At 37.5% G+C, this 12,002-nt stretch overlaps 1 protein-coding gene across 3 annotated transcripts in view; it reads right to left on the bottom strand.

The window, feature by feature from the left end:
- The window catches only part of RYK (receptor like tyrosine kinase), a 111,884-nt gene that overhangs the window by 27,108 nt on the left and 72,774 nt on the right, over positions 1-12,002 (bottom strand). For all 3 annotated transcript variants that reach the window (XM_052638043.1, XM_052638046.1, XM_052638048.1), the window contains exons 11-13: positions 7,354-7,486; positions 6,354-6,463; positions 6,030-6,189 (exon numbers count right to left, since the gene is read on the bottom strand). In XM_052638043.1, the coding sequence (XP_052494003.1) occupies positions 6,030-6,189; positions 6,354-6,463; positions 7,354-7,486 (403 nt within the window). The remainder of the gene's footprint in view (positions 1-6,029; positions 6,190-6,353; positions 6,464-7,353; positions 7,487-12,002) is intronic.

Raw genomic sequence — 12,002 nt, 5'->3', positions numbered from 1 at the left:
TCAAGGAGAGCCAAACACAGAAAATGTATTGAGGGCAACTACTTGATCTCAAGACAAGAAATGGTCACTCTGAAACTATGTTAATTGTTCCCAAGGTAAATCCACTTATTCCTCATTCTCAGGAAATATTAGGTCTATTTCATAAAACTAAACAACATTTCTTAATGTTAATATTAAACTTTAAATCCTTATTTCCTAATGTCTCAATGATCTTTCATTTCTGCAGCTTTTTCCTAACATCTTTTAGACAATTCATCTTAATATAAATTTAATATTTAAATAATAAGTCCAGGATTTCCCTGGTGGCACAGTGGTTAGGACTCCACCTGCCAATGCAGAGCACACAGGTTCCATCCCTGGTTTGGAAAGATTTCACATGCCACAGAGCAACCAAGCCCGTGCCCACAGCTACTGAGCCCATGTGCTGCCACTGCTAAAGCCTAGAGCCTGTGCTCTGCGACAAGGAAAGCCACCTCAGTGAGACGCTTACCCAGTGTGACCAGAGAATGGCCTCCACTCACTGCAACTAAAGAAAACCTGTGCAAAGCAACGAAGATCCAGTGCAACCAAAAATAAATAAAAAGTACATCTGTAAGACTGTTGATGTATAAAATGTCAACCATAATGGAAACAAAATAAGTAATGGGACTCAAGTATTATTCAAAAATTAATAAGGAGGAAATAGCATAAAATGGAACATTTTCTGTTCTTTTAGAAATAATAAGCCTCTCTGAAAACTACAGCGCTCTCTCTGATACCACAGTATCACAGCAGTTCAGAAGACCACTCTTCCTGGGCATATTACAAACATGAGTTTCTCCTGCTTGAGTCTGTTCAGGATTGTGGCAGTGACTTTCCATGGTACTGGGCAAATAGGAGTAATTTAAGAAGCACTCTACATCAAACACAATATCTGGATAACTTACAGATTTCTCTCCTTCTTCTAGAAATAATCTCTAATAGTCACAAAAAAAAATGTCAATGAATACATTGTCATGTGTAAAAAGTGAAAGTGTTAGTCACTCAGTCAAGTCCGACTCTTTGCAACCCTATGGACTGTAGTCTGCCAGGCTCCTCTGGCCATGGGACTTTCCTGGCGAGAATACTGGAGTGGGTTGCCATTCCCTTTTCCAGACAATCTTCCCAACCCAGGGATCAAAGTCAGGTCTCTCGTATTGCAGGCAGATTCTTTACCATCTGAGCCACCAGGGAAGCCCACTTTTCATATGCCCTGCACCCTAAAAACTGTTCAAATACCTTAAAGGATCTCCTCATTGCCACAAACTACACTGATAAGACCAGCACGGAAATCATTTCCTTGATTTGTTTTTCCCAAGAAAATGCTTTTTAAACACTATGTAACACCACAAAGACAAGAAAACTAGCATGAAAAACTAATTGTGCATTCCTGCTTGCATTTGTCTCTTAATAGAAGGTAGCCTGTTAGCAGAATTATGTTAGCTACTAAAATTAGCTAAATAATTCAAAGAAGATATAAATCAAAAAATCTGTTCTCAAATAAAGGAAAAGCAAGTCACCAAAAAAAAAAAAAAAAATCTATGGCAGTACCACATCTGATGAAAACAGAATAAAAACAATATCCAGAAATTCTTAAGAATGGTTAGGATGACATCATATCTTAGAATAATATTAGAGATTTATAACTAGTCAAATCTAATTGTGCATATTTCCTACGTTCAACAGTTAAAAGCTTATATTAACATTATAAGAATGTCGACATAGTGAAATATTGCGTCCAGTAAAAACTGTTAAAACACAAGCCAGAAATGCAATGTATTATTTTTAAGATGGAAAACATTAATGTATTTCCAAGGAGAACTTTTAAATATAAAGGAATGCAAAAATATTAAGAGTCTTTTAAAGGGCAGAGAAAATGTCCCTTCCAAGGCAGTAATATCATTTGTTAGATGTTACATTAAATGTAATAGCTAAAACAGGTATTTTACATGCATAGATATTCTGGTGGGAAGGGAGGTTACATTACTTATGACTCTGAATGAAGTTTTACAGCCCAAAAGTAGACTGTTAAATATAGTTTTTTAAAATCCCAACTCCAGGAGAATGGACACATGTATATGTCTGGCTGAGTCCTTTTGCTGTCCACCTGAAACTATCACAACATTATTCAACAGCTATATGCCAATATAAAATAAAAAATTTCAAAATTAAAAAAAAAAACAACCAACTCCATCCATAAAGGAAAAGTGGGATCAGAATACATGATTATACATTTTCAATACCAAAGTTAAAAGGCAATTTAACACATGTGCTTTAATATAAGAATTCAAAAAATATTCAATCTCACAAAACTGAAAGGCTAGATTTTTACACTAAATAAGTCCCATTAGAGTCATAGGACACAGAAAGGTATTTCCATTCCTTTCAATCTCAATTATCCAAGACAAAAGATACTTAAGGGAAAAATACATCTATCTTAAAAGAAATGACATTATAAGAATCTAAAGAAGAAAAATCTGAACCTTTTAGGATCTGACCATGTTAGATGTAAATTGACAGGTATGCTCACTATCATACGCTCCGAAGAACTTGGGTCACACAGATATTTCAAGTTTATGCTAAGGCACACTAAAAGTAGAGATGATTTTAAAGTAATTTTCCTGTTAAGCTTCTTACCAGTAAGACTGTGGTGATTTTTAAAAATAAAGCCATCAAGTGATCAAGTAACAGGGTATTTGGTAGGACTCTATCCTGATGGAAGGCGAGTTCTCATATATGAACTCTTGTAAAATTTGTAAAATATCATAACAGTAAGAATAACCGATCCTAACTACGATTTTGAAATATTTGCTTAACTAAGCAATGTATGCTCCACATGGACTTCACCAGTTAATACAGCACAGTGTGCCAAGCTGAAGAGACGCAGATCATATTGGTTAGAAATGTATTATTAAGTGAAACCTCATTAGCTGAAGCGTATCATCTAATTTTTACTCTGGAGTTCCTGTGAAATATGCGATAAGTGTTACTAAAATTATCTCCTTAAAAATTTTCCTAGTACGGTTTAAATATACAATGGAATACTTACACAGAAATAAGCAGATACATTAAGTTAAGCAGGCATATTGGGGGGTTTTCATTGTGCAAGCAAACAGTACCATCATGCATACCCCTCTGAAAATTTTTCTAATAATTAAACAATCCCCAATCTCTTGAAGCTACATGGCATTCATGAAGACTGTAATCTCAGAAATATCTTTGGGTTTCCTGCCTGTTAGACTAGTTTTGAGTTCACCATGACTGCCACCTCATGTCTGCTAAGGCAACTATGCTACATTTCAGTGAGTAATAAGATCATAAAATTTCAAAATCAACCACTGAAAAGAATACTAACATCCAAGAGAGATGAATGAATTAATCTTTTAAATCAACTATGGAATGATATTTTCAAAGAAAACGTAAGGAAAGTTTCTTTTACTTTTCTGCATTTACAAGTGTTTAGGCTTTCCTACTACAGAGGTGAATTTGAAAACCATACAGCTCTAATTCAACCGATATTATGTTTTAGAATTATGTTCTAACGCCAAAGTTAAATTCAGTTTTCGCCCCCATGAAAACAGTTTTGCTTAGTGTAGAAACTGGTATTTCATCTACTATGCAGAACTTCTGAACACAGGTTTGGCAACCTGAAGAACAGGCACTTGCATATAACTGGTCCTTACTGTCATTCAACACAGCAGCTGTGTGCTGGCCTAGATTCTGCCTTCCTTTTTAAAAATATCATTTGAGAAACATAAACATAAAAAACAAGAAAACGACCCCTCCTTCCCTGCAAAGAAGTCCAGGTTCTCTTTATGTAACTATGGAGTCATGTAAGCTGTTTCGTTTATCTGTACTGCTTTACTTGGGATTTTAACTTTGTGACATTAATGTTAGAGAAGTTTTATTATCACAGCTCTGGAAGAACAGACTAGACCTAGTTCCCCACTGCATACAAGCTGAACCCTCAGGGCTCAGTATCTAAGAATCAGCATTTATTTCTCCCACTTCCACCCATTCTCCAGCAGAACCCACGCCTCTGGCTGGGAAAGACTGTGGCAACATGAAGCTAGTTTCTATCCACTATTAACCTTTGCAGCTGCTCCATGAAGAAGAAAACATCCTTCTTATCATCATCCATATTTTTTTCTAATATTTATTTTTATTTGGCTGCACTGGGTCTTAGTTGCATCATGCGGGATCTTGAGCTGTAGCCTGCAAACTGTTAAGTTTCGCCATGTGGGATCTAGCTCCCTGACCAGGGATCGAAACTGGGCCCCTGCATTGGGAGCACAGAGTCTTAGCCACTGGACCACCAGGGAAGGCCCCATCATCCATATTTACTCTGCCCATCTGACAAGTGTCAGATAAGTTATTTTATGTTTTTTTTCCAGAGAGTAGCTGACTTTAAGTTAAAAAAAGTATTTTGTAGATATGCATAATGGAAGACCTTCATTTACAGAAAAAAAAAAAAAACCTTTAAAAAGTACATATGTAAATTGTTCATTCACATCAAGTGAATACATTTTATCAAGATGCTTGGTTTGCAGAAAGGCACAATATATCAAATAGCCAACCTAACTTCTGACAAAGAAAAAACAAACTTCAAGTAAAAGATTATAGTAACAAGAGAAGGTTTCTCCCCAAATAAATCATTCTGGTTTCAAAGGTTTTAAACTGGAATACCTGCCCTCAACAAGGAAATATTAAATAACTTCAATTACTGAGGGGTGGATTGAATGGTGGCAACAAAGATATGTCTACATTCTAATCCCTGAAACCTATAAATATCACCTTATATGACAAAAGATGTGATTAAATTAAGGACCTTGAGAGTAGCAACTTCTGGATTTTGAGGTGAGTCCTAAATGCAATCACACATATCACTGTAAGAGAGGCAGAGGGAGTTTTGAGAGACCAGCACATGGAGCACAGACGATATGAACATGGAGCAGAGAGATGCAACCACAAGGCAAGGAATGCCAACAGCCACCAGAAGCTGGAAGAAGCAAGGCAAGTTTCTCCCTTAGCAGCTCTGGAGGGAGCATGGTCCTGCCTACACCCTAATTTCAAACCTGTGACTTCTGGAATTCAATTGTGAAAGAATAAATCTCTGCTGTTTTACCACCAAGGGTATAACAACAGCAGTCACAGGACACTAATACACTGAGAAAAAGTGTGTATTAAATGAGAAATCCTTAAATGACACACACTTAGTAAAAGGGTAACCCTAAACAAATCGCTGAGACCCAGGATACAATGATATGGTAAGTCTGATTTTTACAGCTGAAACTTTGAAGCAAATTACCCTACAAATATTTACATGCAACACTAACAGATTCCGGTTGATACAGGGGACTTGTAAACAGAAGTTTTACCTAATCTCTAAACATTCAGCTATAATAATAAAGTGCAGTGAACAAGACACAGAAAAACAATTTTCCAAATCCAACTAAAACATGACAGAAATGAAAAACAATTAAAATAGCTGTAAAATACACACCAATAAATGTGGCTTCTGAAACTATACATCACTAAATTTAAAGGATCCCACTATATGATCTCCTTGAATGAGCAGAACCACCTAGACACCGACAAGAGGGAAGAGAGTGACATCTGGGGAATTATAAATTATACAGGCCACAAAACCTGGAAGAGGTCATTTGGAAAAAAAAAAAAGAAAATAATAAATCTTTACTATCTGACAGCCACTTGGTCACTCAGAGACTTAAATAGCCTATCTTCAATATCATTACCTTTAAAACTGGGATGGTGTCTCTCTCTCTCTCACAGGTTATTGTGAGGATGGAATGAGATTACACACAGTGATGGTCCCACAGTTTGGGTCACAGCTCGTCTCCACAAATCAGCTGATAGGGAGCTAACTACACTTGCTTTCTGAATAAAAAATTTGGGGGAACAGATACTAGATTTTAAAAAGTGGAAAACACTCTAAACGTGTTTGGAGCCTCTTCCACATTTTGTTGCTATACGGGCGTCTCAGCACTTACCACATCACTAGCGCTGGAGAACTCATTATTAACCAGACTTTCAAGAGCCATCCACCTAACCGGCCTGTTTTCATTGTCTCCCAAACAATGATAGTCCATGGGGAACAAGTCTCTAGAGAGGGCATTGTCTGTGATCTTAACTTGAAGTGTGTCATCAATGCTGAAAAGGAAAGACATGAACATCAAATACAATCAGCATGTTGAAAAAAATAAGGAACATAGTCACTCTTAAATACAACACAATCCCCACTGTGACTCCTCGAGAGAACCCCAAATCTAGGGAGCGCTAAACATCAAACCACAGTGACAAGTCATGGCACCTACACGCAGTTCCTAGCAGCCAGGTCTTTGTGGATGACTTCCCTTCTGGCCAGATAGCTCATTCCACAGGCAATCTGAATAGCCATGTGGACCAGGTCTTGTTGAGAAATTGCCTGAGGTAACAGAAAATGACAATGCTTGTGGTTAGCACAAAAACATTGATGGGTTGTTTATTTTATCCCACATCTTACTCTATCCCCAAATACTTTATACCTGCACACTGAGTTTTAAAAAGCTATTTCTTGACTAAGAGTATGTTTCCATAGCTTATACTTATATCCACTATAGTCCTTACTGTTGACCATTTAGTTTACTATTTCTCATCTGTTAGGCATATCACACCAACATCCAGAATATACAACAGTGGCTCAATAAACATCTGATCAATGAATGCTGAATTCTCCAGGTAATATTTCTAATGTTTATAATTAAATAACTTGTTATTTTATAGGAGGTTATCCCCTAGGGACCATTTTCAAACTAATGCAAGTTTACAGCTAACTCTGATGTGCTCTCTGAAGCCAGTGTGCCCATAAGGAATGAAATTTTCCTGCACATGATGCTGATGGACACAGCCTCCAACAACTTGTTGGAAATCCTGGTTATCAAATTATTCCCCACAATGTATACCTCTGGCTATCACCAGTTTTTTGGGGGAAGTACAACCTCTGTAAGCTCTATTTTCATTTCTAGAAGAAAGATCTAGTGCAAGTACCTTCAAAGAATTATCAGGAAAATGACTGAGATGGTGTTACAGAGGGTCTGAGGTGGTTATGAATAACACACATGGCTACACAGGGAAAACCTTCAGCACCAGCCTCAAGAAAGGAATCACAAACCATCTTCCTCTAAATCAACAGGTTAGCAACACCTTCTGGTTCAGTGTGAGTTTCTTTTTGCAGACTTCTAAACAGTTTGTATTCAAGAATGTTAACATCTACTTTCAAAGATATTATTTAGAAGCTACTGGCAAATGATTGGTATTTGGGCAAATTTTTCTCACCTGCGGATTATTGGCCTCTACTAATTTGCACTGCCGTAAAAACAATTTAAGATTCCCCCAATTCATGTAAGGCAATATCACCATGGGCTTTTCTCCTTCTTCTATACACACATTGGTAATAGGAAGAAGATTTCTATAAAATAATAAGAAATCAGGAGAAAACAAGTGAAATCTGAAACTTCAGGGGGCTATTTTTAATTAAAAGTAGTAAAATAAAGGTAACCTAAAAGAAAACAAGAAATTCTCAAACTTATTTGAAAACACATAACCATTTAAAATGTAAAATTATAAAGCTCTTTTAGAATAGACTTTAATGCTTCCCAAGTATCCACTTTCTTGATAGGGAAAAAACTCAAAAGCTGTTTCCTGTAGACTAGATTCTTCTAAGATACTACTCTAGCCACACTAAATCGTTACTCTAAAGGGTAATCAGAGAGACCCAAAAGATGACTTGATGATGAGCATATGATAATAGCTTACTTGGTTCATTATCAACACTTTAAAAAAAAAGGGGCCCAATGCAGTCTACAGAAAAGAATATGATAATCAAGAGCCTGAAACTATCTCACAAAGCCAAAGAGTTCTTAGCAGTTCACATGAGATTTCTAAATCCTAAATTTACCATTTACTGTCTGGGTGACCATCTTTCTTGGCCTTAGTTTCCACACCTCTAACATAGGGACACCCCCAACCATAAAAAGTTGCTGTGATATGCAAAAAGCCAAGCATGTAATTTAAAAAAAAAAATTGTTCCTTTTTAAATCTCCAGGGCAGACATAAATACATACATCCTCTGCCTAGTGACATCTCTTCCATTGGTACTGGAAATAATTTTTCCCAAAGCTATGTAACTTTTTACATAATTATTAATACCTCATTTCCCCCACTAAGCTGAAAATTCCTAGATGGCAAAAACTAAAGTGAACTTTTTAAAATACCCAATGCTTTGTATTCTGTGCCAAAGAAATAAGCATTTAATAAATATCTAAAAAATAACACCCAACAACAACCTTAAAAACACTTCTCCTTAACTTAGGAAATTGTCTCTAAGCATATTAATAAGGAAACATTATTTAACATAAAGCTATATGAACAAGGATAGTTAATGCAGGATTATTAGTAAAAAGTTGCAAACAACATGATTGTCCAAAAGTAAGAAAGTACAGCCAAATAACAGGCTAGTATACAAAACAAACAGTCACAAAGAGATGCTATGAGAATATGAGCAAAAGCTTACATTATAGGAAAACAAGATACAAAATTCACACATTTGCAGGATAATTACAAATACAGTAGAAGAATAGTAAAACTCTGCACAAAAATGTGCCAGAGTTGTTGTCTGAGTTATGGGACTTTAGATCATTCCTACCTTGCTTTTCTGTATTTGCTACGTTGTTTCAATTGAGTATATATTTATCAAAACCACAGTCACACAATTTTGGCCTAACAGTGCACAAGTGAAAGCTATGGGCCCCCCTTCTGCTGTGCAGGAGCTACTAAGATGGAAAGCACTGATCCTGTGGAGCCAAGAAAATGAGGACTAGATCAGTACACTTGTATGTGGTAACCTCTCTGTAAGGCTTCTTGCTTGTATTACAGCCTGGGAGTGGCAGCGATGATTAGTTCCACTTCACAGGGGAGGTAATCCATGCAGGAGTAAGTGATAAGGGTATCTGCCAAGAACAACAGCAAGCACATGAAGGAAAAAGTCAAGTCTTCAACTGATTCTAAAACCCTGTTTTCCCCTCGATCATTGGATATTTCCTACCAGGGGAGCAAGACAGAGCTTCTTTTCACACCAAGTCCCATACATCCTAAAATGACTGCAGCAGGAGGATTGGAGGGAGGTGATCAAAAGGTACAGACTTCTCATTATAAGTACGGAAGTGAAGTCGCTCAGTCGTGTCCGACTCTTTGCGACCTCATGGACTGTAGCCCGCCAGGCTCCTCTGTCCATGGGATTCTCCAGGCAAGAATACTGGAGTGGGTTGCCATTTCCTTCTCCAGGGGATCTTCCCAACCCAGTGATTGAACCCAGGTCTCCTGCATTGCAGGCAGACACTCTACCCTCTGAGCCAACCTGATGACTACAGCTAACACTGCTGTAGAATGTTCAGGAAAGTGGTTGAGAGTAAACCTAAGAGCTCTCATCACAAGGAGGAAACTTTTTTCCTTTATTCTTTCCCTTTTATTGTATCTATATAAGAAGATAATGTTAGCTGAATGTACTGCAGTACTCATTTCACAATATATATAAATCAAACCATCATGCTGTATGTTTGAAATTTAAACAGTGATATGTCAATTATTTCTCAATAAAAGTGGAAAAAATGATGAACAGGTGTGAACTCAGGTTTAAGTGAACCTACTATGACTTCAGAGGTATGTGAAAGAGCTGTCCAATCTATTAAACTTTCAAAATTATTTTTCTTCTCCTTTCTTAATGACTGAAATTCACTGAGCAGAGTTAAAGGACTCTGACTCAAGCACAGTAAGTTTGCTGGATGAGATCAAAGCATTTACCCTTTTTTTAAAAGCCCTCCAGGAGAAATAACAAGCTGCACAAAAATGTTTCAAAGAACAGATGGCTGCTCTTCATTTTGCCCAGTTTATAAAGGGAAAGATGATAAAGAGGAAGGTCTGGGATCTATAAAAAGAGTAGATGGGAGCAGAAGCAGGTGTATAAAGGAAAGGTAGGTTCTGGGGGGAGTCAAGACAAGAATAGTACAATTCTCCATCTTGCTGAGTGGGCCTGCAGAGTGAGAGCCATGAGGCATTCAGCAAAGTGCCTACCATCAGGCACTCTTGGGCCTATGGAGAGTCAAACCACAAGAAAAATAGTTCAAGTACTTTTTATGAAGCAGTCCTAATGGAATTTAAGTAAACTGATAGCTATCTTTTATTTATACAGCTATTTTAACTTACAATAAAAATTATTCTCAAAAATTCCACTGGAAAAAGGAGTGAACAGAATTTCAAAATGCTCTAAAATATTTCAGTCCTTTACAACTCTTAATCATAGAAGGTAAAAAATAAAGTAAACATGATGAATTACATACCAAACCTAGTTTTTTTAAAAAGGGTAAAATCAGAAACCAGGCGTCATTTGTTGCTGAGTATATTGAGTTTGCTTGATAAATTCTATAATCTGATTACTAAAGATCATTATCTGATTTTTAACCCTCATGCTTGGCAGCATTCCAAGTGCAAAATGGGCACTTAATAAAGGAGAACAAAACAATGAATAAACAAATGCATAAACATAGCCATGAGCAGTCCAGACAGCTCAGTTCAGTCGCTCAGTTGTGTCCGACTCTTTGCAACCCTATGGACTGCAGCACACCAAGATTCCCTGTCCATCAGCAACTCCTGGAGTGCTCAAACTTACGTCCATCAAGTCGGTGATGCCATCCAACCATCTCATCCTCTGTCATCCCCCTCTCCTCCTGCCTTCAATCTTTCCCAGCATCAGGGTCTTTTCCAATGAGTCAGTTCTTCACATCAGGTGGCCAAAATATTGGAGCTTCAGCCTCAGCATCAGTCCTTCCAATGAATACTCAGGACTGATTTCCTTTAGGATCAACTAGTTTGATCTTCTTACAGTCCAAGGGACTCTTAAGAGTCTTCTACAACACCATAGTTCAAAAGCAACAGTTTTTCAGTGCTCAGCTTTCTTTACAGTCCAACTCTCACATCCATACATGACTGCTGGAAAAACCATAGCTTTGCTAGACAGACCTTTGTCAGCAAGGTAATGGCTCTGCTTTTTAATATGCTGTCTAGGTTGGTCACAGCTTCTCCCAAGGAGCAAGTCTTTTAATTTCATGGTTGCAGTCACCATCTGCAGTGATTCTGGAGCCCAAGAAAATAAAGTCTGTCACTGTTTCCATTGTTTCACCACCTATTTGCCATGGAGTGATGGGACCAGATGCTATGATCTTAGTTTTCTGAATGTTGAGTTTCAAGCCAGCTTTTTCACTCTTCTCTTTCATTTTCATCAAGAGGCTCTTCATTTCTTCCTCACTTTCTGCCATAAGGGTGGTGTCATCTGCATATCTGAGATTATAGATATTTCTCCCAGAAATCTTGATTCCAGTTTGTGCTTCATCCACCCCAGTATTTCGCATGATGTACTCTGAGTATAAGTTAAATAAGCAGGGTGACAATATACAGCCTTGACGTACTCCTTTTCCTATTTGGAACCAGTCCATTGTCTGGTTCTAACTGTTGCTTCTTGACCTGCATACAGATTTCTCAGGAGGTAGGTCAGGTGGTCTGGTATTCCCATCTCTTGAAGAATTTTCCCAAGTTTGTTGTGATCTACACAAAGGCTTTGGTGTAATCAATGAAGTAGATGTTTTTCTGTAACTCTCTTGCTTTTTTGATGATCCAATGGATCTTGGCAATTTGATCTCTGGTTCCTCTGTCTTTTCTAAATCCAGCCTGAACATCTGGAACTTCACAGTTCATGTACTGTTGATGACTGGCTTGGAGAATTTTGAGCATCACTTTGCTAGCGTGTGAGATGAGTGCAATTGTGCAGTAGTTTGAACATTATTTGGCATTGCCCTTCTTTGTGATTGGAATGAAAATTGACCTTTTCCAGTCCTGTGGCCACTGCTGAGTCTTCTCAGCATTCGACTTCACAT

Source organism: Budorcas taxicolor, chromosome 1 (genome assembly GCF_023091745.1).
Source record: "Budorcas taxicolor isolate Tak-1 chromosome 1, Takin1.1, whole genome shotgun sequence".
In the NCBI taxonomy this organism is placed as follows: domain Eukaryota; kingdom Metazoa; phylum Chordata; class Mammalia; order Artiodactyla; family Bovidae; genus Budorcas; species Budorcas taxicolor.
The sequence above is the reverse complement of the archived record's forward strand: the minus strand, read 5'-3'. Positions and strand labels throughout refer to the sequence as shown.